The sequence below is a fragment of the Hyperolius riggenbachi genome, chromosome 9 (genome assembly GCF_040937935.1).
Source record: "Hyperolius riggenbachi isolate aHypRig1 chromosome 9, aHypRig1.pri, whole genome shotgun sequence".
Classification (NCBI taxonomy): Eukaryota; Metazoa; Chordata; class Amphibia; order Anura; family Hyperoliidae; genus Hyperolius; species Hyperolius riggenbachi.
Genome location: NC_090654.1, coordinates 193,989,030 through 194,015,208, shown reverse-complemented (window position 1 = coordinate 194,015,208; position 26,179 = coordinate 193,989,030). Strand labels below are relative to the sequence as shown.

The 26,179-nt window shown below is 42.1% G+C and overlaps 1 protein-coding gene across 4 annotated transcripts in view; it reads right to left on the bottom strand.

The window, feature by feature from the left end:
- Positions 1-6,105: 6,105 nt before the first annotated feature.
- TAFA1 (TAFA chemokine like family member 1) overlaps positions 6,106-26,179 on the bottom strand; it is a 647,736-nt gene continuing 627,662 nt past the window's right edge. For 2 of the 4 annotated variants that reach the window (XM_068253830.1, XM_068253831.1), the window contains 2 exons: positions 13,711-13,775; positions 6,106-7,068 (listed from right to left, as the gene is read on the bottom strand). In XM_068253830.1, coding sequence (XP_068109931.1) covers positions 13,758-13,775 — 18 coding nt within the window. In that variant the 3' untranslated portion in view covers positions 6,106-7,068; positions 13,711-13,757. Of the gene's footprint in view, positions 7,069-13,706; positions 13,776-26,179 lie in introns of all 4 variants that reach the window. The other 2 variants (XR_011024039.1, XM_068253829.1) reach the window with 2 other exon arrangements.

Sequence of the window (26,179 nt, the reverse complement as noted above, 5' to 3'; positions counted from 1 at the left end):
CTGTATGTGCCTCAGAGTCCGACCCCGGAAAACATGTTGTATCGTGTGTTTAGGTACTAAAATCTGCGTTCCCACTTCCCAGTACTGCCCGCAGTGCCCGGGTCCACGGATCCATATAATTTTTTGGGCAGCACTATCAAACTGTGGTACTATGAGTGAGTTGCCATGGTCCTTCTGTGCTGCCTGTCACACTCACCATCTGTCTGCAGATGGATTGTTCAACACAGCTACGCCATCTGACATGTAGTCCTGGACCTTGACCATCTTCTCCAGGCGATTGGTGTTGGAGGACGTGGAACTGCCAGATTGCTGTTCTGTGGGCTGCTGCATGGGTGTCAGAAAATGTTCCCACTCCAAGGACACTGCCAATACCATTCCCTTTTCGGCACTAGCAGCAGCTTGTGTTCTTTGCTGCCCTCCTGGTCCTCCTGGGTTTGCTGAAGTCAGTCTGTCGGCGTACAACTGGCTAGAGAAGGAGGAGGATGTCAATCTCCTCTCTAAAGTCTCCATCCTCAAGGGCCTGCTGGAATTGTTCCATTTTTGACCTGTCTGACACTTTCTTCAATCAGTTTTTTAACATTGTGTTTGTATAAACTGGGTATAAACCCAGTAATTGGTGTTGTCCAGATTCCAGAATAATAATGAATAGTGAATAATGCGCGGGCCGCGTTCAATGCAGTCTAGCATGAATTGAGCCATGTGTGCCAGAGAGTCCTGCCAGACTCCTCTGTCTTCATGTTCTTGTGAGCGTTGTGATTGTTGTGATGCACCATATTCGTCACCAGCATCACTTTCTTCCTCTTCTGCTGTCCATTCCCGCTAAATTGTGGAAGTCCAACGTGCACCGCTCTGTCCCTCGGCAGTGGGGGCATCCAATTCCTGCTCCAACTCCAGCTGTTCCTCGTCCTGTTCTTTGTCATAGCTGGGACCAGCGTTTCCTGAGGCAGGTTGCCTGATGTTGGTATCATCACGCTGATCGTTTTCATCTTCAGAATCCCCCACTTGCATCATGCCAGCGGTTTCCATCTTCAACATTGATTTCTTCAGTAAACACAGCAGTGGTATTGTAATGCTGACTGTAGAGTTGTCACTGCTCAGTCACGCAACGTGGATTGCTCAAAATTTTGGAGGACTTGGCAGAGATCCAACATGGTGGCCCAATCAGATCCACAGAAGCTTGGTAGCTAGCTGCTGGAATGCGCCTCGGCACTGCGCAAAAGCGTGCTAGCATGTGCAGCGTAGAATTCCAGCGCGTAGGGAGGGACATCACCCAGCGAGCGATGGTGCGCTAGATTAAAGCGCTCCTGCATCTCTTGGTGAGTCCTTCAGAAGCGGTACTGGACTTTTAACAATGTTTTTTTTTTTTTCCTTCAACAGAAGATCTGCCACGTTGGAGTGAGGAGGACGCCGCCGACCCCGACACCAAGCTGAACCCCGGCGAACTCCAAGCAGAGGATCTTCAGGAACCCTCAAGGCTTTGAGCAAGCTGAGGAGGATCAGCAGTCCCGACGAGACCTCTCCTCATATGCGACTGAGTGCAGTGGAGCTCCCCAGAACAACCTCTCAGTTGTCACTTTGTCACTGGTCACTTTGTCATTTTGTCACTTGTCACTTTGTCACTTGTCACTTTGTCACTTGTCACTTTGTCACTTGTCACTTTGTCATTTTGTCACTTTGTCACTTGTCACTTTGTCACTTGTCACTTTGTCATTTTGTCACTTTGTCATTTTGTCACTTTGTCACTGGTCACTTTGTCACTTTTCACTTGGTCACTTATCACTTGGTCACTTGTCCAGATGATCTCGGTACACCTTCTGCGATTCAAATTCCTGCACACATTGCTCTGGGATTTGGGTGTGATGAATGATGCATCTAACTGGCCACCGGAGGCAATTAAGGCCTTCAAAACATTGAAAGCAGCTTTCTGTTCCGCCCCCATTTTGCGTCATGTTGAGTTGTTGACGTCATGTTCATCCTCGGCCTCGCCTTGCATTTCAGTGCGAGGTGCATTTTCCACAGAAAAAGGTTGTGAATCCGGGCACAGCATTTGTGGCTGTTCCATTGACCTTTCACAGGTAGAAGATTGTGGGGGTGGGAATAGCTCCTCCGAATAGCCCATTGTGTCCTGAAAACTACTCATTGCATTGCTTTGCGCACACATTTTTTTGTCCTCATGCAAGGCCTGAGTTGCACCTGAAAGCGTGGCCTTCTCCTCCTGCGCCTCCTCCTGTTCCATCACGTCTGCTGCTGTTGGGTTAGCGTTGACGCCCGGTCCCTGTTTATTGAACCTCTTATCTTTATTACATTTATGACTGCATGGCGGTAAAAAGCATGCTATCCGCACGCTTCTTGTCCTCATGCAAGGCCTGGGTTGTTGTGTCTCAAAAAGCATGGCCTTCTCCTCCTGCGCCTGCTCCTGTTCCATCACGTGTGCTGCTGCTACTGGGTTCGCGTTACCGGTCCCTTTTCCTGGAACCTCTTCTCTGTATTACATTTATGACTGCATGGCGACAAAAAGCATGTTACCTGTGCAAAGAAACATGACATTTTCCACATTTAAAAGACAGTTTTTCCTTTGAAACTTTACAATCAATTTTCTCAAAAACTATAAGCTCTTTTTCAAATATTTTTTTTCCTCTTGTACCCACTCCCAAGGTGCACATACCCTGCTAATTTGGGGTATGTAGCATGTAAGGAAGCTTTACAAAGCACGAAAGTTCGGGTCCCCATTGACTTCTATTATGTTCGGAGTTCGGCGCGAACACCCGAACAGGAAACAGTAAATTCGGGCGCCTGAGGCTTTCACTCCTATAATAAATATCGTTTAATGGGCGCCCGATAGGAAAAAAGGGCGCCGGAGAAAAATAACGTTTTAAAAGCGGCGCCCGGAGACTTAATATTTTATTACTGTTTCTCATGATTACACATTATTTAATGATTTATACATTTTTAAATTTTATTTTTAAACGAAAAACAGTACAATATTTTTTTTAAACATTATTTTTAAAAGAAAAACAGTACATTTTTTTTTTTTTAACATTATTTTTAAACGAATAAACTAACAGGGGGGTCTTAGGTTTAGGCACCAACAGGGGGGTCTTAGGTTTAGGCACCAACAGGGGGGTCTTAGGTTTAGGCACCAACAGGGGGTCTTAGGTTTAGGCACCAAAAGGGGGGTCTTAGGTTTAGGCACCAACAGGGGGGTCTTAGGTTTAGGCACCAACAGGGGGTCTTAGGTTTAGGCACCAACAGGGGGGTCTTAGGTTTAGGCACTAACAGGGGGGTCTTAGGTTTAGGCACTAACAGGGGGGTCTTAGGTTTAGGCACCAACAGGGGGGTCTTAGGTTTAGGCACTAACAGGGGGGTCTAGGGGTTAGGGGTAGGTACAGGGAGGGTTACTTAGGCACCAACAGGGGGGGTCTTAGGTTTAGGCATCAACAGGGGGGTCTAGGGGTTAGGGGTAGGTACAGGGAGGGTTACTTAGTATTTTTTTTTTAAACGTTATTATACGTTTCACTATTTAAACGAAAGATTAACGTTTTTACAATTGCCGATTTAATGCACATTATTTAATGATTTATAACTTTATAAAACATTAATTTTAAACGAAATACAGTACAATACATTTTTAAACGTTATCCATGCTTATCGTTAAAAACCCGGCGCCCTTTTTTCCCAGCGCCCCTTTTTAACGTACGCCCCGAACATCGCGGCGATGTTCGGCGAACGTTCGCAAACCCGAACATCTAGGTGTTCGCCCAACACTAGTTTTCGGCCATTATAACTTTAAAATAATCCATGCTACCATAATTAAAACCTATGTATTTTATTTGCCCGTATGTCTCGGTTATTATACCATTTAAATTTTGTCCCTATCACAATGTATGGCGCCAATATTTTATTTGGAAATAAAGGTGCATTGTTTCCGTTTTGCGCCCATCACTATTTACAAGCTTATAATTTAAAAAATGTTGTAGTATACCCCCTTCAAATGCATATTTAAAAAGTTCAGACCCTTAGGTAACTATTTATGTCTTTTTTTTTTTTTTATTGATTTTTTTTTCCATTAAAAATTTTATTTGGGGAATATTTTGGTGTGGGACATAAACAGTCAATTTTTAATGTTGCTGTATGAGTAAATTGTATGGAAAAAAGTGTAGATGTAGTTTTACTATTTGGCCACAAGATGGCCACCTTCATTTTTGGTTTCCCTCCTTGTACTTCTCCATAAGCGGAAGTACAAGGGGGATGCGGAAATTCTTCCGAGCAGAAGAACTGAATCCTCACGGGTGAGCGCTTCGGTTTTTCTGCGGGGAACAGGGATCGGTGATCGGGAACCATGTTCTCTTTCACTGATCCCAGGGCTACCGGGGGACACCGCGGGGACACGGTGGCGCGCCCGTGATCCTGCTTTGTAAACACGTGAGCACAGCATAGAGCACAGCTTGTAAACACGTGAGCACAGCTTCATCTACTAGAGTTCTTGCCTGACTGCTTGATGCAGTGCAAAGCTATGGGCCATCAATCTCCCACCGCTCCTGTCCACTGTTTCCAGACCCCATCCCACAGAGATCAGAGGGACTACCCTGTTGCTTTATTTGAGATCACATCTACTGTAAGTGTTTGCATAATCCACTTGTTAAAGATGTCTGAGCCTAGATAACTTCAATAAAAGTGCCCATACATTACTCGAATTTTCTACACTGATATCAAGGAGATTCAATCATAATAATCAAATCTGCCAATTACGATCTATGCAATGTCCATTTTAACATAGCACCACCGGTGCTCCAATTTACTGTTTTAGGTTTTGAAGCTTTAAAGTAAACCAGAGATTGGGCAGGAGAGAAAATGTATACATACCTGGTGTTTCCTCCAGCCCCCTCCGGGCTGATCGAGCCCTCGCCGTCTCCTCAGTCCGCAACCAGCTCTGGTAAGACTGCCTGCGCAGCCTGGCAATGCGCATGCGCCGCATCGCTGGGAGCATTCTGTGCCTGCTCAGTACTACCGCTCCCAACAATGGTACAGAACGCTCCCAATGCTACTGCGCAGGTGCAGAACGCTCCCGGCCATGGCAGTGTGATGGGGGAGCGTGCATTGTCAGACTGCGCCGACTGGACAACTTACCGGGGCTAATTGCAGATGAATGAGGAAGCGGAGGAGGGTGTTGAGGGAGTAATGAGGCCAGAGAGGGTTGGAAAAATCCCCAGGTATATATACATTTTATCTCCTGCCCCATCTCAGGTACACTTTAAGAACATTCTTAGTTACTGCTGTGTGTTAACAGTGAGATTAGTCTTTGGTGATCATCATAGTTTAATTATAAGTAAGCAAGTAAGGAAACCTTGCCTTTGTAATGCCACAGACTTGTTTGCTATAGCAATAACTTGTAAAACATTGAATGTATGTGTTATTCATTATCAAAACTAACTAAATAAATAAGAATGTATTTTAATACTAAAAATAATAAATAATTAAAGGACTACTATCACAAAAATAAAAAAAAGTAAAATCTTAAATACCTGTGTACACATACTTATAAGATGTACATTCCTTCCTTTTTTTTCCTATGTTGCTGTTGCTTACAGCAGGCAGTAAAACAGATCTGGCAGATTTTGTATTAGTCCATCTCCTCAAGGGGGATTTACAGTATCTTTTTTATTCTTTACAAAAGCACTCCCTGGAAAAGATCTATACAAAGATGTCAGCCATATTTGCACACTTTTATGGCAGTTGGACCAAACAACTTCCGTTCAGTAAGTGCTTTTGAAAATAAACAAAACCCAGAGAATCCATCATGCGACTAGTCCAAAACCTGTCAGATCTGTCAGACTTTACTGCCTACTGTAAGCAACAGCAACATAGGAGAAAAGTAGTTTTTAGTGCATTTAACTCTGGGACAAATGTATACTATATACAAATGCATACACGTGTATTTTTAGTTTTACAATTTTTCCTGATAGTGGTCCTTTAAAAAACATATACTGTATTCAAATACTATGAAAGTAAACTAATACAACTGAAATATATCATTTGGATCTCACCCTGAAACAAACACAAAGCACACATTGCATAAAGTTATACACTTTAATGGTAAATGTCCAGGAAATGAAGAAATATTGCAAAATTAAATATATTCCATAAGTAAAATAAAGCTTCCTAACAACAACTCTGTCTGCGTATTTCCGAGCCTTAAAAATGGAAAATAAAAGTTTATTGAGACTTGAACCTTTCAAGAAAGACGTAAGTGCAAAACAGGGTATACTGCAGACAGTACTGGTTTTACAAATCCTGCTGACGTCCTATTTACATCAGTAATGATACAAATATAATGTAAACCATTGCCTTCAACCATGAAATGGGTCAGTCCTCTGTGAAGTACTATCTATCTCTGCTGACCTTGTAAAAAAATCAACTTAAAAAAGGCAGGAGCCAATTTTTTTCTTTTAACAAAATGTTTTTACATAATCAAAGCCGCATGCTATAATCACAGACATGGGTAAAAAGCTTCTGGAACACAATAGAAAATAAATGACGCATTTCACCAACATTTCCGTAAGGAATGGAAGGAAGAGCTCGATTCCACTTATGTTGAAGATACTCCAGTAGGCAGAGTTTTTGATGGAAAATGTGAACCTTTTACAGGCAGTTCCCCATAACAATAAAAATAAGCTTACTGGTCCAAGAAAGAAGGAGAAAACAGAACCTTGAACTTCTAAGTGGAATCCCGAGATATATACACAGTAGATCATAGAAAATTGTAATCCATTTGGCTAAGTCCAATGTTTCAACACAAAGTGGTCAAACATTTCCAGCCCTGTTGTAGGCAAAGTCCGAATACAGACACAGTTTCATTTTGTTTGTGCTCTCCATGGCTAAGTCTTATTTCACATAGTGAAACCGTGAAGAGTTTTTTTCATGAAAAAGTCAAAAGTGCAAGTAAAATATCCATTTGGCTTGTAAATCCTTAATATGTATACTCTTCTTTTTTTTTTTTTTAATAAAGTTTTATATGGACACACCGGGTCCATAGGATGAGTGCTGAAAAGGTTAGGATCTCGGATGAATCTAAAAGCGAAACAAAAAAAATAGAGAAATCAGCAAAGTTGTGGATGTGTAAAGATGGCAGTTGGCTAACATACAATTACAATGTCTTAGTATAAAGATGAAGCAATGACACTAAAAAGGAGAAGATATATATATATATATATATATATATATATATATATATATATATATATATATATATATATATATATATATTGTACTAATATTATAGATGCAAAAGTTTGGATGTTTGTTACTCAATCACGCAACAATGGCTGAACAGATTTGAATGAAATTTGCCAAACACATAGTACATTATCTGGAATACCATGTAGGATACTTCATGTCCCCATAACCAAAAAGAGAGTGGAGACAAATACATAATTTAACTGGGAAAATGTAAACTGCAGCCACTCTTACACTGTTAATTGCAGGGTTCTCAAACTTTGCACAGTTGGTCACTGGGTGTCTGGGATTAAAGTGGACCCAAATTAAAAATACAAGATTTCAGAAATAAAATCTATTTTCTAAATTATAATAATAAATAGCAGTCTTTTTTTCAGCTGCATGATGACAAATATAAAATATTTACATTTATTGGAGGAACCCCTCCCTTCCTTTCAAATTGCCGGGATTTTTCCGGCAAACTGGTGGAGTAGATGGTGTCCAGCAAAGGAGGAATTGCTAATGGCTGCCCCTAGTATAATCCTAGTTCAGAAAAGAGAAGGGTGAAAAGCATGCACTGAAGTGATCATAGGTTTGAATGAGTGTTTATTTATCTTTGTATGTGTCAGAGAAGAGTGGTGCAACTAAATATTTTTAATTAAATAAATGTTTGGTTTGGGTCCACTTTAATATTCAGAGAAGTTGATAGATCCTACAAAAGCCTATCAAAATTCACCTATTGATTTTCAAGGGGAATATTTCATTGCTGCCATGCTTGCACTATTAATGGCACAAGCCTCAAACCTGGTACAGTTAGTCATTGGGTGACTGAGGTTTAAATTCAGAAAAGGGGGTGGAGCCACAGCCAATCAGATTTACTTAATTTCATAATTTCAATGCAAATTATCAATGCCAAAAACCTCAAAGCTCACAAACTAGGTCATTGAGTAATTGTGTGATGGGGGTTAAAAAAAATGGGCGGAGCCAACACCAGCCAAATACATACCCGGGAAAAAACGGGCCACATCAGCTAGTATATATATATATATATATATATATATATATATATATATATATATATATATAAAATATTCAGAAGGCAACAGCCATTTTAACTTACACAATTCAGAAAACATTACATGTATTTTATTTTACACAAAATAAATCACTTTTTTTCAACCCCTTTATTGCAGTAGCAACACACTCCTCACCAGTGGGTTGGAGTCATTCGGAAGGGGGCTTCATGTTAATGCTGCTGAACAAACAGTAACCAGCGCTTTCTAGTCATGTGACAAGCATCGCAGAGATAGAGTGTAATGAAGGTGCCCATATGCATTCCCATGACCACATACTTCATTAGTAATTTACTTAAGGCAACTATTCAGTGTACTGTAGACCAGAATTTCTCAACATTATTACAACATGTAACAGTTTATATTGGGGCAGCACGGTGGCGTAGTGGTTAGAGCTCTTGCCTTGCAGGACTGGGTCCCTGATTTCGAATCCCAGCCAGGTCAACATCTGCAAGGAGTGTGTATGTTCTCCCCGTATCTGCGTGGGTTTCATCCGGGTACTCCGGTTTCCTCCCAAATCCCCAAAAACATACAGATAGGTTAATTGGCTTTCCTCAAAATTGGCCCTAGACTACAATACATACACTACACTAGACATAGGACTATGGTAGGGATTAGATTGTGAGTGCCTCTGAGGGACAGTTAGTGACAATATACTCCGTACAGCGCTGCGGAAGATGTCGGCGCTATATAAATACTAAATAATAATAATACGTTTATAAATGACTGTGTTGGCCAAGTATCCCATTAGTAACAACATCGTAAGTACACCTAGATGCATACATATTGCTCAGGAGTACTTTATATTTGTGTACAAATGATTTTTAAACATTCCTTGTTGATTATTTAAATTAACTATAAATGCTTATTCAGGTTAATTTAAACATAGCTTTATTTAATCTCAAAACTTAATATAATATATTGACTATGACAAGTTCAAGTACCCCCTAAGCCCAACTGAAGTGCCCCCTGAGATACATATAATGTGTTAAGAATCTAAGCTGTAGACCAAAGGCGTCTAACACAAGGCCTGTGGGCTGAATGTGGCCAATCCTTGTCATTTTATGTGGCCCTCCAGAGTTTCAAAATGTGCTTCATTGTAAGCAGTAAAAGAATGACTGCTGAGAGTCTTTCTGGTTGAAATATTGTCAGTTTGAGGTTGAGTGAAGCAATTACCCATGGGACCCTCAGCCAGACTACCATAGGGCCCCTCTTGACATCCAAACCCCCTTGTGTGGCAGCTTACCAAAAACACTATCAAGGAGGGGAAGTTTGGCATTCTGCCTGGGGTCACATCTTGATGCTTTTCTGATGAATCAGCACTGGAGCAGGTAAATATTAAACTGCTCCACTGCGCTATTTTGCAGAAGGGGGAGGATAATGCCCCCCTCCCTTATGGTCGCTATAGTTATGCGGCTTAGCTTAAGACTGTTCAATAAATGTTAAATCTTAAGAAACAATTTAGCGACTTGGACTAGGTTTTAGATTTTGTCCCGTTATGTGATTGAGTTTGACACCCCTGTGACAGATAAAAGCAGACTCTGTTTCTAAATACCTACATGACTAGTAAAATGCTTTCATAGAAATGAGGTCTGAGATTGTACCATTAGTACATCCCCAATTCTTGCATTAAAGTTTGACTTGCTGTCAGTAGTTTCCATAGCCAGTGATGTAAGGAACACACTTATTCCTCCTCATGTTTATCGAGTAGAGTAGGCAGGGAGACTGCTGGATTGCAGTCAATTAATGTCATAGCTCTAGGGCCGCTTGTTCAGATTCCACAGACAAAGACTTACAAATGCCGCTAGTTCTTTCCAAGTAACGTTCTGGCGTTTGTTTACCTTGTCACCGTTTTCTCCTAGAGTACATCCAAATCATGTACACAGTATACAGCATTAATTATGTATGGACGCTGCTACAATACATTTCAAATCTGACAGCCAATTCCTGGTAGGTTCTAGTCCTAGATAGTTGGATGGCTTTATTTCATTGCAAAACAAACATAGTGATATCTAATGATACAAGAATTTGTGAAGGAAGTCCCACAAAAATAAACCTGAGCTGAAATAAAGCTGGCTGAATTTTAACAGTAGCCACAAGCACACAAGTTGATAATAACATAATTGATTTTTACTGCTTTTAAGTAGGTTAGTCTACTACATCAGGCTAGGTATCGGTAGATTATGTAAAATTCTGATTGGGTTTGTAGCCCTTAAATGTAGAATTAATTGGGAGTATGTTGGATGTGCATCTAAAGGTACAGATCGACCAGGAGACAGATCTCTCTGATCAAATAAGATCAAAGATAGATCTGCTGGCTTCCTATACACCGTAGGCCAATTCCAGATCGATTTCAGCATAACATCTTTCAGGAACTGGCCTCAATTTTTGGTCTGAAATTGGTGGAATTATCGATCGGGCATGCTTATTTCATTTTCATCCTATTCGATAAAATTATCGATTCAGATGGTTGGACGTGCCGCAATATCACTAGATGTATGACCAGCATAGCACAATTTGGATAAGTTCAGATGTGTGTTGTGTTCCAGGCAGCTGTTGTGTGATTGTTTACTTGGCTTGCAGACATAATTAGCAAGACGATATGAAGAGAGGCTTGAACAGAGGCGTCAGAATAGAGTAAAAACATTTAAAAAAATGTAAAAAGTTTGGCAGTAATGGGCTTATCTCCCCAACAAGTAAAACACAGACTGTGCTGATTAAAATGTCAACAAAGATACTATTTATTTAAATACTCTAAAATACAACTCGTTTCACAGGTTTTATCCAACTTCATCAGGCAAAGAAAGGAGTAAAAACTAGTACAAGTCTGGGCCCAAGTCAAACTCAGTCTGTGATTTACTTGTTGGAGAGGTAAGCCCACCACTGCCAACCTTTTAAAACATTTTTTTAAATGTTTTTACTCTTTTCTAGCGCCTCTGTTTGAGCTTCTCTTCATATTGCCAAGTTCACCTCTGGAGGAGGGGTGTTACCCCTTGTTTCCTATCTACAGAGAGCGGCTTCTTAACCTGAGTGGGGTCAGGTCATAACATCCCCACCTGCCTGTACAGTGGTTGCCTTTGTGGTAACCCACGTTTGTGAGTATAAACTCTTATAAACCTTACTATTACCAATAGCTTCCTGAACGTATTACACTATTTTGGGCTCGGTGTTCCTTTTTCTCCTTTTGCAACTTCATAATTAGCCAGCCACTCACTCTACTTCCTGTCTTACGGGCAGGTGACTAGACTCGGTGAACTCAATAAAAGAGTGGAGCAACTCCTCTGCCTCTGTTAAATCATATCAACTTTCTTTTTGGTCTGTCTCTACCTCTCTGCACTAAGCTGCTTTAATTGGCCAATAGGGAAGAGTGGGCGAAAGCAAAATTCAGTTTTTCTTGAAATTTGCTGCCGATAATCTGGAGGAAGAAGCGCAGGAAGGAGGGGACCCAGGTGAGGGAGGTGGGGGGGCGGGGTCTGGCCCCCCTCCCCGCTGCTTTCCCTGATGCCCCTCCTTCTTTGCTGCTTTCCTCCTCCTGCAACATGGCCTCTGTGGGAGGCCTTGGTGACACCCCCTGGGATGTCCATCACCTGGAGCGCACCGCCCTCCTGCGCCCAATGGTAGGAAGGCCACTGATTGAGACTTTTTCTGCAAACTCAAAATCTATGGTTTCCATTAGTTATAGCACATTGGCCAGATAAAGACAGGCCATACTATTAACAGTTGTATTACAAACTGTTCCTTTTTGACAAATATTTTTAAACAAGTGAAGGCATGTATATGAAATAATATACAATTGCTTAAATTTATACCAGTGCCTTATTTCAGAGCCCATCTCCATGTACTATGCTAAAAATACCTATCTAATATCTAAGTAGTCAAGGTGCCCATATGTTACATTTTTTTTATGAAATGGGGCTTCTACAACTAAACATCCTATTTTACAGGTTTTTTTTCTCATGACCAAAAGCAACTGAATGGAATTAAATTCGGTCTGTGTAGGCAATGCTGCTGCTGTCACCTGGATTGTATCATGCTACTGCTTAGACCATACATAGCAAACTCCGGCCCGTGGGCCAAATCTGGCCCTCAGAGCCATTAAATTTGGCCCTGAAGTGGTTTCCCCACTTTGCATTTTGTTTGGCCTCCTCTAGACCACCAGAAAAGCTATAATGGAGGTGAAGCTCTTGAACACCAGGGAAACCATATGGGAGAGATAGGGTGAAAGCACTGGACACCATGGAACTGTATAGAGGAGGGTGGGGACCTCTAGACACCATGGAACTATATAGTGGAGAGAGCACCACTAGACACCAGAGAACTGTGTAGGGGTTGGAGGGGGCAAATAGACACCTGGGAACTTTATAAGACAGGAAGGTGGCCAGTAGACATTGAGGTTGACCCACGACAAGGTCCCAGTGTACAATTTCGGCCCACTTTGTATTTGAGTTTGACAACCCTGGTTTAGACTATTAAAGAGGAACTCCAGTGAAAATAATGTAGTAAAAAAAGGTTTTCATTTTTTACCATAATTATGTATACATGATTTAGTCAGTGTTTGCTCATTGTAAAATCTTTCCTCTCCCAGATTCACATTCTGACATTTATTACATGGTGACATTTTTACTGTGGGCAGGTTATGTAGCTGCTCCTAGCTGTTTTGGCTGTTAGAGACAGCTGTAAACAGCTTATTCCTGTCTGTGAACATTGTTACATTGTGGCAGTTTGCCCAGAGTACCGCGGTACTCAGAGCTTCTTGTGGGAGTGGTTTCAGCACAAAATCAGTCATACAGCGCCCCCTGATAGTCTGTTTGGGAAAAGCATTATATTTCTCATGTAAAAGGGGGTATCAGCTACTGATTGGGATAAAGTTCAATTCTAGGTTGGAGTTTCTCTTTAAGGGAAAGTCGCAGACTGAATTTCTTTGAGAAGATTGCAGCCTGTAGTACCCATAGTCTGTGGACTAGGAATTAGCTAGTATAGGGGCTGCTGACTAGGTACATACATAAATTTATTTATTTAATAACAGGTAATTGAGGAGGTTCTACTAAGTAAAACAAAAAGAGTTTTAGAAATAAACAAAGACAAAACTATGAAGCTATTTCAGTTTGTAATTGGGTTCTATTGTTTACAATGTTTATGATACTATAAGGAAGGGGGTGGGAGGGGGTTAGACAGTTAAAAAGTGAGTAAATGGAAAAGATGGGAAGAGGAGAACAGGGAAGGGAATGAACAAACTACACTACTTGAAAACCAAAATTAAATGAGCTATTATGGATCTGTACAGTGGATGGAGTACATACACTTAGGAGGTCTAATAACACATGGAAACTAACAGTGAGGTCTTCTTAGGACATAAAATAAAACAAAACAGCAACTTTCAATGGTTGGACTATTTGTTTAGTATGACAACAATAACTATACCTACTATGTTTCAGGGCCCCTCAGATGCCATCGTGCCTTGCATGAAGGTGGTCATGAGTGACCCTGAAACTTAAAAACAAAACAAAAAATGTCAGCCTCCACCAGTGACAGACATAATGAAATTTAAAAATGGTATGTTAAAAAAAATGTAAATAATTTTCAAGCTCTATATTTCAATATTTTGCAGCGGTACAATGGAACAATATTCAAGAATGCCATACAGAGAAAACTGTTTGTTTATTACACAGTTTTATTGGTTTAACCTTAATTAATAATTAAAACTGCAGTTATTAATACACATTTATTACAATACTTGCATAGGAAAAAGGATATAACTTTAGTAGAGGGTATCACAGTGTATGTTGATAATGTTTAATTTATAAATATACATGCTGTACAATAAACTGTTCATCTAGAAAACATTAAAATGTAGAATAACAAAGTTAGTTTTAGGGGGTCTTGTAATGACAGATATCTGATTTCATTGAGACCGGTTTCACACTTTTTTTTTGTGATGCGATGCGTCTGCTGCATCCTACTGCAATGCAAAAAGCCCTGCACAAAAAATCATATGCCCCACACTGATGTTCCATTACCCTGTTCACCTATTGTAGCTGAGCATGAAATAATCCGATTTCACAGACCAGCATTACTCTAGATGCAGCAGACAACAACTAAAGAAAAAAAAGTTTGATTTTAAAAATATAACACTAATGAGAAGAATGATAGAGATATAGAGATGGCTTGAATCTCTGATTTTGGGTTTGCAAACCTCGAACGCAAACTTCCGCAAAAGTTTGTGTTCGCGTGAAACATGCGAACCGCAATAGACTTTAATGTGCAGGCGAACTTGTTTATGGCCACAAAAGTGATGGAAAAGATGTTTCAAGGGGTCTAACACCCGAAGGGGGTCAGTGACTACAAAAGGAATTTTTTTTTTTCAAAAAGACCTTATAGTTTTTGAGAAAATCGATTTTAAAATTCTCCTTCTGACCATGGGAAAATTAAACGCCTGCTGAGTTTAGCGGTTAATAGCAAAGTCCCCTTACATAGTAGAAACACCAAACTTGCAGGGCATGTAGAGGGGGGCAGTGACTACAAGTGGAAAAAAAATCTTTTTCAAAAAGACTTTATACTTTTTGAGAAAATGGATTTTAAAATTTCAAAGAAAAATAGTATACATTTAAATTAAATGACAGTTCTTAGCCTTAGGGAAAAAATTCCTGCCGACTTTAGCAGTTATTAGCAAAGGCCCCTTACATCCTAGCAACACCAAATTTGAAGGATATGTTAAAAAGATAGTGGGAAACAATATATTAAAAAAATGAACCAATTCATTCGATTCAATTAATTAAAAAGAACCAGATCATTAATGAACCGGTTAGTATAGCTTAAAATGCGTCCTATGAGGACGCATTGCTGCCAGCTCCCACTGCCTCTCCCCACCTGCCTTCACCTGTGTCACCCTTACCTAGCCTGGCACCTGGTGCACCCATGGGTGCACCAGGTGCCAGTCTAGGTGAGAGTGACAGGTGAGGAGGAGGGGAGGACAGCAGGAGCCGGCAGCTATGCATCTTATGCGGACGCATTCTCGGCTATGTGGGGGGTGGCGGAGATCTTATATCAACTTAATTGAAGATCGCAAGATGAGAGGATAATGGCGTGGGACATTTCTTAAAGTGGACTCACAGATGCCACCATGACTCCCCTCCAGGGAGTCGTCGCCCCCACCTCCTCCTGGGGCACAGGAGGTGGGAAAGAGACCCTTGTCCATGCATTGGACAAGGGTCAGGGGGAGAGGGGAAGACTTGGCTGCCCCTCTCCCCTGGAGCCCCCTCATACCATGGACCATGTGGGCTGGTATAGCTCAGGGTGCAAAGCCCCAGTCTGCCGGGGCTCCACATTCTGGCTATCCCAGCCTGCATGGGGGACAAGGGGATACAGAGAGTTCAGTAGGGGGGACCCCACGTCATTTTTTTGGGGAAATGTCACACTCTGAAATAACAAAAAAAATTACATAAAACAGATAAATAAAATGTTTAATTTTTTTTTTAAATATTGTTTCCCACTATATTTTTAACATATCCTGCAAATTTGGTGTTGCTAGGATGTGACCTTTGCTAATAACTGCTAAAGTCAGCAGGAATTGTTTCCCTAAGAACTGTCATTTAATTTAAATGTATACTATTTTTCTTTGAAATTTAAAATGGATTTTCTCAAAAAGTATAAGGTCTTATATAAGGGCTAATTTTTTTTCCTCTTGTAGTCACTGTCCCCCTCTACATACCCTGCAAATTTGGTGTTTCTACTATGTAAGGGGACTTTGCTATTAACCGCACAATTCGGTGGGCGTTTAATTTTCCCACAGTCAGAAGGAGAATTTTAAAATCCATTTTCTCAAAAACTATAAGGTCTTTTTGAAAACAAATGTTTCCTCTTATACCCACTTTCCCTATTTACATACCCTGCAAATTTGGTGTTTATAGCATGTAATGGGGCTTAGCTATTCACCATTAAAGTCTATGGGAAAAATGCGAACACAAACTTTTTTGAAAAAAAAAAATCACGTTTCGTGGCAAGCACGAACAACTGAGATTCATGCAAACAAGTATGCCGGCGAACCGTTCGGGCCATCTCTAAAGAACAACGAGTTTTGGCACTCCAAAGCCGAAACTTTTTAATAAAGCATGGTCTCCTGTGTCGACAGCTGTTTGGCGTGTAACCGCACCTCCTCTGAACACTAAGGCCTACCCCTTCCTCTCCCTCCCTGCCCTTGATACAGCAAGAGAGGGTAAACTGCTCACCACAGGGAGAAATATAAAACCCTTTTCAGTTCTGAAACCCAATAGTAAAAGACGATGTTCGACTATTGAGAGGTCGCCACAACTGAACCCCCCTTGCTGCTCTCCAGACAGAACTGATTGGCTAATCAGCTTCATACAGTATTATTTAACTGGCTCTACATAGGTAAATCAAGCTTTGAGTGGCCAGCCTCATTTGTGAATAAATTTTGTGGCTTACAGTTTTGGCGAGTAATGGACTTTGTCTCTAGGTGACTGGCCAGTCAAAAATGTGTTTACCACTAAAGTTTCACCTTCAGAATGGTGAGTAGTGAAAATTAGCAGATCAGTTCTTTCTGGAAGCCAGGACTAAGGGGCTGCTGCATTCAGTCTGTAATGCATGATACTTTGGGGAAAGGCTGGAAATGGCCTGAATCATAACATATATCTGAAATGGAAACATTTTTGCAAAATTTACATACATTAAGGGCTGGTTCACACTTGGGCGATTCTTCAGCACATCAGCAAAGCACTGCTACAATGTATCCCTATGGATACATTCACACTGCAGCGGTTGCAATTTCCATTAATTGCAAACGCGTTTTAGGAATGATTGCTCTGTGATTCTCATTCTATTGAATGGGAATCACAAGCGCAAATCGCAGCGCGCATGTCTGGAAGCCTATTTTTTCTATACACTTCCGCGCCCTTCGCTTCTTTGGCCACAGGAAGTGAACACTAGAGAACCTCGCTTCCTGCTTGGTTTACAGCCAGAAAGGGGATTACCGCGTATTTATGTGGATTCCCTGAATGCCTTTTTTAGCTTTGCGGTACAATGCAATCATATGATTGCATCGCACCAGCATCGCAGGTTGGAAGTGTGAAACCAGTGTTATATTCAATCAGTGACTTTTAAATTGAAATTCACTTAAAGTGGTCTAACACCCAGCATTTCAACTTTGCTTTAAAAGATTGCTTACAGCTTAGAAACTATTATGCCAGATTTTAGCAGAAATTCACTGAATGGATTAAACATGACATTTTAGTGTTGCATTTAGCTAGAAATCCTCCTCCGTGCTGAGGTTTAGATACAAATTTATCTATTTACAATGTAAATAAACAAACACCTCTCTCAGAGAGCACGGAGGGCTTCCGAGACAGGCTTTTCAGAGGTCTATTTGCATTCCAAACAAAAATACATTGGTAACAAAACCTCAGCACGGATGCGGATTTCTAGCTAAATGCAAAACTAAAATGTCATGTTTAACCCATTCAGTGAATTTCTGCTTAAAAAAAATCTGGCATAATAGTTTCTAAGCTGTAAGCAATCTTTTAAAGTAAAGTTGTAATGCTGGGTGTTAGACCACTTTAACCAGTTTCACAGAGCCATCCCTAATTGTCATACACAACTACTATCTCACTCTAAGATCCCACTTTCCTGCTGCAGAGTCAGATCAGCACACGTCTATAAAACTACAGTCACTGACCAACTTGTAAAACAGGTTTGTAGCTTATTTACTCCATTTACTGCCACATGGTTTTACTTTTATCTATCAGTGCAGGAGCTGCCAAAGCTATGGCTTCTTAGCTTGAAGCTGGCTCCATATCCTGGATCCAGATCAGAACGTATTTGTTTTTTTCATATTCACTCCAGGAATGGAGCAGGGCAGGAACTTGAAGCAGAACCTGAGCTGATGGAGCACAGCCAGTGTCGGACTAGGCTGGTATAAAGCTGAGGAAATCCACCTGCTGGCCAAGCAGCAGTTATCATGTGTTGCTGTTCACAGTGAAAATGTGCTGCAGGTTTCTATTGGGAGTGCTAACACATGCTTTCTGCTGCTTGGTCAGCAGGAGAATTTCCCCAGCTTCTCACCACCAGCCCAGTCCAAATGACTGTAAAGGGGGCTTTTGGAGCATGGAGTGGATGTCAGCTCTGTAACTGTTTAACTTGGTTTCATTAACAAGACGTTGTTGTTTTACCAAGTTCATGGGATGATATTACCTTACTTGGTTACCTTAAATAGACACTGTAAGGAAGAGAAGTGCCCCTATGGGGTACTAATCTTGGGAGGGGGAATCCTAATGAGGCTTCCCCTGCCCTCATCATCTTCAGGGATCCAACGCAGTTGGACCCTGAAAATCCATCAACATACTTGTTGGCGGGTGGCAGTAGGTGCTTCAGCGTGCAGTAATATTTACCTATCCGTGCTCTTGCGGAGGCCCAGTACAAGCTTCACCGTGGGCTCTGGGGGAAACAGCCAAGCCCGATCGCGTCTGCTCTACTGCACATGCGACTTGCACCTGTGCATCGGAGCGGACCCGATCGGGCTTGGCTATTTCTGCCGGAGCCCGAGGGCAGCTTGTAATGCACAAGCTGTACTTGTACTTTATGGGAAGCCCCATAAGGGTTTAACGCTTTCAGTGCCTTCTGCAAAAGTGAAACAAAGTAAAACTTCAACTTTTGGGGGGGATTTCCATAAATTGTAATGAAGACTTTTATTCATAAAGGTTATCGTGCTGTGGCTAATCTATGAAAGCAGAGAGGAAGTTCTGAGTTTAGTTCCACTTTAACCTCTTGAGGACCTCGGTCTTAAACCCCCCAGTGACCAGGCCATTTTTTACAAAATAGGCTACTGCAGCTTTAAGGGCTCGCTGCAGGGCCGTACAACTCAGCATACAAGTGATTTCCCCCCCTTTTCTGCCCACCAACAGAGCTTTCTATTGGTGGGCTGTGATCGCTCCCAGGATAGTTACATAGTTATTTTGGTTGAAAAAAGACATACGTCCATCGAGTTCAGCCATGTTTATTTATTTTATTATAAATATTTATTTTATTTTTTATTAAATCTGTGCATTTTTTTAAAAACATTTTTGTGACCCTTCCTCCCCCGCCAGCCAATCAGCGTGATAGACTGTCATAGGCTTCAGCCTATGACAGCGGATCGCTTCCTTGCCACCCAGGGATACAGCTGTGTCCCACGGCTGTCCCCAGTACAGCGCTGCCTTAGATTGCATCGCTGTACAGTGTTATTAGACGGCGGTTTTGCCATCTAACAGTCTCCTAGCGGCAATCACTGCTGGGAGGAACATTCAAGTGGGGATGCATGCGCAATCCCCTGCAATCTCCGCCCCTAGCACTTCACGCCAATTGGAGTGGAGTGGTCCTGGGGCTGCCAATCAGCATGGTGTAGTTGTTAGAGGCAGAGCAGGGACAAGGTCCTCCAGCACCCAAGGCTGAGACACCAAAGTGCGCCCCTCCATCCCTCCCCCCCCAGCCGTCACACACTGATTGCTATTAGACTAAGAGGGCCACAGGGTCCACACCTCCCCAACACCTTAATATCTAGTTATCTGGCTTGCAGTCACTGCTATGTGTCCCCTTTTCTTATTTCTTTCTGCTTCATACACAATTAGGAATGACAACTGAATGAATTGTGCGCCCCCTCCTACACTGCGCCCTGAGGCTGGAGCCTCTCCAGCCTATGCCTCGGCCCGGCCCTGGTTAGAGGGTTAATATACATTACCCATCACCCTATTTGCCCGCTGAACTAAGCCACAGTGGCACTCCAGAGTTATGACTAGAGCACCAATCTCTTTTCTAAGCCCACTCCAGCATGCCTGCCAGGAATGCAATACTTCCTACATAGCCAAGCAGGGCCGGATTTGTACTTTTTACCACCCTAGGCCCACTATCTCCAGCTGCCCCATGACTACAGTGGGGTTAAGATAGGGTTATCCTACATGGGGAAGAGGGGTGGTTAGGGATACTCATCGATCAGGTATTTCTGAAGTTAGCCAAAAGTAAAATAAAAGCGGTTAGTGGAGATTAAGGCTACGTTTAAAGTGTTGTGTTGTGGAGCGGTGTAGGCACCACCTATATTCAGATTGCGGCAGTTGCGGTATAACAGGTTGCTACACTTATGTAGTGCATGCAGAGCGTTACTACTAAACGCGAGCGATAACAGTAGCAGTGAAGCATACTTTTCATTGACTATATACTTCACTGTACCCAACACGATGCTAGCATAACGTATGGCACCACTGTCCTCATCTGTCGCATTCCTGCTGTTACAGGTAATGCAAGGGCCACTGTGAATGTGGCTTAAAAGCTAAAAAATCTTGGGTGAGGGTACAAATTTGAGAATAGATTTATGGGAAAAGGGATAACATTAAGTATCATCTCAAGGTTACTCGTCACAAGATAAGGGTGTTTACATTGACTTAGGACAGTCAGTGACATGTGATTGTGTACTTTGTAAAGTGCTGCAGAAGATGTCAGTGCTATATAAATACATAATAAGATGGTAGGACATTAGCCTATGACTATGGTAGGATTAGATTGTGAGCTCCTCTGAGGACAGTCAGTGACATGACTATGTACTCTGTAATGTGCTGCAGAAGATGTCAGTGCTATATAAATACATAATAATAATATGGTAGGGCATTAGGCTATGACTATGGCAGGATTAGAGTGTGAGCTCCTCTGAGGACAGTCAGTGACATGACTATATACTCTGTAATGTGCTGCAGGAGATATCAGTGCTATATAAATACATAATAAGATGGTAGGACATTAGACTATGACTATGGTAGGATTAGATTGTGAGCTCCTCTGAGGACAGTCAGTGACATGACTATGTACTCTGTAATGTGCTGCAGAAGATGTCAGTGCTATATAAATACATAATAATAATATGGTAGGACATTAGACTATGACTATGGTAGGATTAGAGTGTGAGCTCCTCTGAGGACAGTCAGTGACATAACTATGTACTCTGTAAAGTGCTGCAGAAGATGTCAGTGCTATATAAATACATAATAATAATATGGTAGGACATTAGACTATGACTATGGTAGGATTAGAGTGTGGGCTCCTCTGAGGACAGTCAGTGACATGACTATGTACTTTGTAAAGTGCTGCAGAAGATGTCAGTGCTATATAAATACATAATAAGATGGTAGGACATTAGACTATGACTATGGTAGGATGAGAGTGTGAGCCCCTCTGAGGACAGTCAGTGACAGGACTGTTGTACTCAGTAATGTGCTGCAGAAGATGTTAGTGCTATATAAATACATAATAAAATATGGGAGGACAGATTGACAATGGTACGATTAGATTGTAAGCTCCTCAGAACACGATCAGTGACATGACTATGTACTCTGTAAAGTGCTGCAGAAGATGTCAGTGCTATATAAATACATAATAATAATATGGTAGGACATTAGAATATGACTATGACAGGAATAGATTGTGAGCTCCTCTGAGGACAGTTAGTGACAAGGCTATGTACTCTGCTATGTGCTGCAGAAGATGTCAGCGCTATATATACACATAATAATAATATGGTAAGACATTAGACTATGACTATGGTAGTATTAGAGTGTGAACTCCTCTGAGGGCAGTCGGTGGCATTACTATGTACTCTGTAAAGTGCTGCAGAAGATGTCAGCGCTATATAAATACATAATAATAATATGGTAGGACATTAGACTATGACTATGGTAGGATTAGATTGTGATCTCCTCTAAGGACAGTCAGTGACATGATTATGTACTCTGTAAAGTGCTGCAGAAGATGCCAGCCCAGTGCTATATAAATACATAATAATAATAATAATATGGTAGGACATTACAGTATTACTATGGTAGGATTAGATTGTGAGCTCCTCTGAGGACATTCAGTAAAATGACTATGTACTTTGGGTAGGTGCAGCAGAAGATGTCAGTGCTATATAAATACATAATAATAATATGGTAGGACATAACATTACACTATGACTATGGTAGGATAGATTGTGAGCACCTCTGTAAGTGACATGATAATTTATTCTGTAAAGTACTATAGAAGATGTGTATTGGGGGTTAGGAACTGCAAGATGAGAGGGAAATAGAGCACTACATGGCAGAGAGGGGAGAGGAAAAGACGTTGATGGGGCAGAAAAGTGTAGACTAGTGAGAGCAGGAGGAAAAGAATTGCAGAAATGCAGACTCAGCTGTACGGTTTGTTTTGCTTGACATGCTAGGAAGAAAAGAATCAGCAGCAGCCCCCATCCCCCTTCCCTCCCCAAGTGAGCTTATCTCTAAAGCAGCTGACGGCAGATATCTTTATAACTGGCTGCTATTACTTTCCTAAATACCTGTGAAAGGTTCAAAGCTTCACTGATCACAGCTTTCAAGATTTGAATCTCCGCGCAGTGAGGCTGAGTGTAGCAAGCAGCCTGGAGAAGAAGGGGGCGTGGCTGCAGAACACACAGCTCCTTTACAGGACAGAGAGGAGGGGGAGGACTCGGCTGCAGGCATAGATGTCACTTGTAAACAGCCTGCAGCGTCATCACCTCCCTCTGCCTTCTTACCTCCTGATAGCCAGACCAGGCTGTCTGTGGCCACCCGCAGCTATATGTAGCAATCTGCCCTGCATACCGCAGGACTAAACAGCTGCAATCCCGCCCCAGCTCAAGCCCCGCCCTAGTCCCGGGCCTATTTGGGCTGCCCATAAATCCGGCCCTGTAGCCAAGCAGGGAAATGCTCTCATCCCCAATAAACAGCAAAACCTACATTTCTCAAATAAAAGTTTTGGGTGCCGTTCCTCTTTAACAGGGCTGGCCCGCCCATGAGGCGGGGTGAAACTTTTGCCTCAGGTGGCACTTCTGGGGGGGCGGCACCCGCCCGTCCGTGTGTGTGGGGGGCCGCCCGAGCTGGAGGGGACAGCGGGCAGGAAGGTGGTATTGGGCCTAGCGGCGGGGAGGGGGGTCGGACCCCCTCCTCCCTCGCCTGGGTCCCCCGTCCTCCGCTCCCCTCCAGCTTTAACAAGGTCCGTGCTGGCTGCAGCTATTTGTAAGAGGCAACGGGCGGGGATTACTCACCTCTTCCTCGTTCCAGGCCAGCGTGCGCTCCACTGACGTCACTTCCTGCGGCCCCCCACACCCACGGCTTGGGGGGCGGGGCGGGGGGCGGCGGCGATTTCTTTGAAAATTGCCTCAGGCGGCAAAAAGTCTAGGGCCGGGCCTGCTCTTTAAATTACAGCTATAAATATCCAGTGATAACCCGAGCTGTGTAATGAAAATGACTTTTTTCCACTTTAGTAAGCAGGAATGCACATCTGTTTTGCCAGCAATTCCTACCGAGAAAGCTTCTGGGCTTTCTAATTGATAGAAACACTGGGATTTCACATAGCGCCTATAAAACTTAATTTACTCTCTCTCTCTCTAGCTTATATCTGCAGATTAGGATGGAAATCTCTGATAAGCTTTTACATGTAATGAAGCGAAATTCATGAAGCTCATCTTTTTATATTTGTCTACTACGGGAGATCATTTGTCAGTGATAATGCTTGCATTTAAAGCACAGATGCAATTATTTACCCTGTTATTACATAGAGTGTGTACAGCTGCATACATTTATACTGCTATAGTCATACTAGCAACCTCTGAGATCCTCATTACACTACAGAGGCTATCGCTATCATATAATGTACAGACAGAGAAGGCTGTAATAGAAATACATTATTAACTTGAAAGATAACTATTATGCCTACAAGCACAGATACTGATTCTATCACAAAACTAAAGGCCACTTGATCAATGTCGCCCAGCGAGGATCAGTACCCAATCCCTCTGGAGACAATGCAGTGCCAAGGCTGACAGATGCGTCACTAGCCTGCAGGCTAGCAACATGTACTGTTGCTATACGGGGGGAAGCGGGCCAATGAAGCAGCACGGGAGTGATCTCAAATGGGAGGCAGGTGAGCAGGGGCATAGCCGGCCTTTGACCTGAGCGACTGGATCGATCGCTCAGGGCGCCGGCTTCCAAGGGGGCTCCTATAGCTGGTTACCTATTATGAGGGCACCTACACCTGATTTCCTATACTGGTGGCACCAACACCTGGCTACCAATATACTGGAGGAGCTTACGCCTGGCTACCTATGGGGGCAATGGAGACCTTCAACTGACCATACTGGGGACACCTATGCTTGGCAACCTACATTGAAGGCACCTACACATGAGATCCTATACTGGGGCACCTATACCTGGCTACCTACCTATACTGAGCGTGAGGGCGTTTTTTGGGGTGCGCACTGCGGCTATAATGCTCGGTGCAAATTGTCGGCGCTGTGCTATCACTGTCCCACTGATCGTTTTATTCATATTCCTGAATGGTTCTAGCCTTCATTTTTTAAGTTTATTCAGGATAATGCACTCTTTCCATCCATTTGTGGTTATTAATAGTATTTTTTTCTATTATACATATGTGATGTGTCATTTGGGCGTGACGTGTCATGACGTCAAAAATGTTGGGAACCACTGTCCTAGGAGATATCTCAGGAGAAAAGGTGAATTGCATATGTGCGTGCGTGTGTGTGCTTGCGTGTGTGTGTGTGCATGCTTGCGTGTGTGTGTGCGCACATGCGCGAAGAGGATGAAGGGGGCACAAAAATCAGGTTTCGCTCAGGGCGCTGTGAAACCTAAGGCCGTCCCTGAGCAGGGGGAACAATGCTGTTGGCCGTAGCAATCCACCAGGACAGATCATCGCTGGCTAAGTGGTGGAGAGGGTCGAGGGCTGTCATGCACATGCTGGATCCTCAGCAGAGGCAGGTGTTATTGGTTACCTCAGCTGGGTGTCATCTGTCCAGTGCATGAAGCTTAACTTCTCTCCGGTTTCCTCTCACATTCCAAAAACATACAGATAAGTTAATTGGCTTCCCCCTGAAGTTGGCCCCAATCTATGATGGACACATGACTATCATAGGGATTAGACTGTGAACTCCTCTGAGGGACAGTTAGTGACATTTTACATATTCTGTAAAGCACTGCCCAATATGTCAGTGCTATATAAATACTAAATTATAATAATCATAAACTGGAAGATGAGCCAATAGCTAAGCTTCAAAGGCTTTGGTCATAGACAACAACAGCCGTGATGATGGTATACGAGGTGATGGGGGAACAAGGCAGCAACCATCAATCTACACTAGGTAATGTGACTAGGTAGGTGGTCCCATTTACTATTGGGATATACTTCTCGGGAGAAATGGCTAACCATACTTATGTGCATCAGTATACAGTAGTTATGCTTCAAAACTGGAACTCTGGGAATCAAAACTGTCCTCAAGTGCTATGGCAGTCCAAATAAGATTTTTTTTCCTAACGTTAAGTTCACAGTATGGCTTCGGGTTTACTAAGACCTGTTTGGTAAAAATTTCATGTTCAGAAATTTACGTCAGGTGGCAATAGTTTATTCATTTACCAAAAAACTGCAAAACACATTTGGTATTTTAAGGAATCATGCATTTATTCATTCAGTATGGATGAATGGAAAATGGATGAAAGATATGATACAGGCAGCAATTTTTAAAATTATACTGACAAGTAAAGTGCAAGTCCAAAGTGCATAAAATTAACATAAAATGTGTATCAGCTAAAAAAATAAAATAAAAATTTTCTTTCGGGTAAAATCAGTTTTCTTTCTGCTTTACCACTTGCGGTAACATTTTGTGAATTGAAGCTTATGTGTGTAGTGTAACTCCCACACTACAACATGGGCATAATGTGCATGTTATTCTTCATACCATATACAGTAGAATAGCTGTGGTAACATGATTATTATTCTACCCATTGTTCAGAAAGTGCATCTGGTGGTCCATTACAATGCAGTAATGTAAACATGCCTTTACACTAAGCCAGTGATCTGCA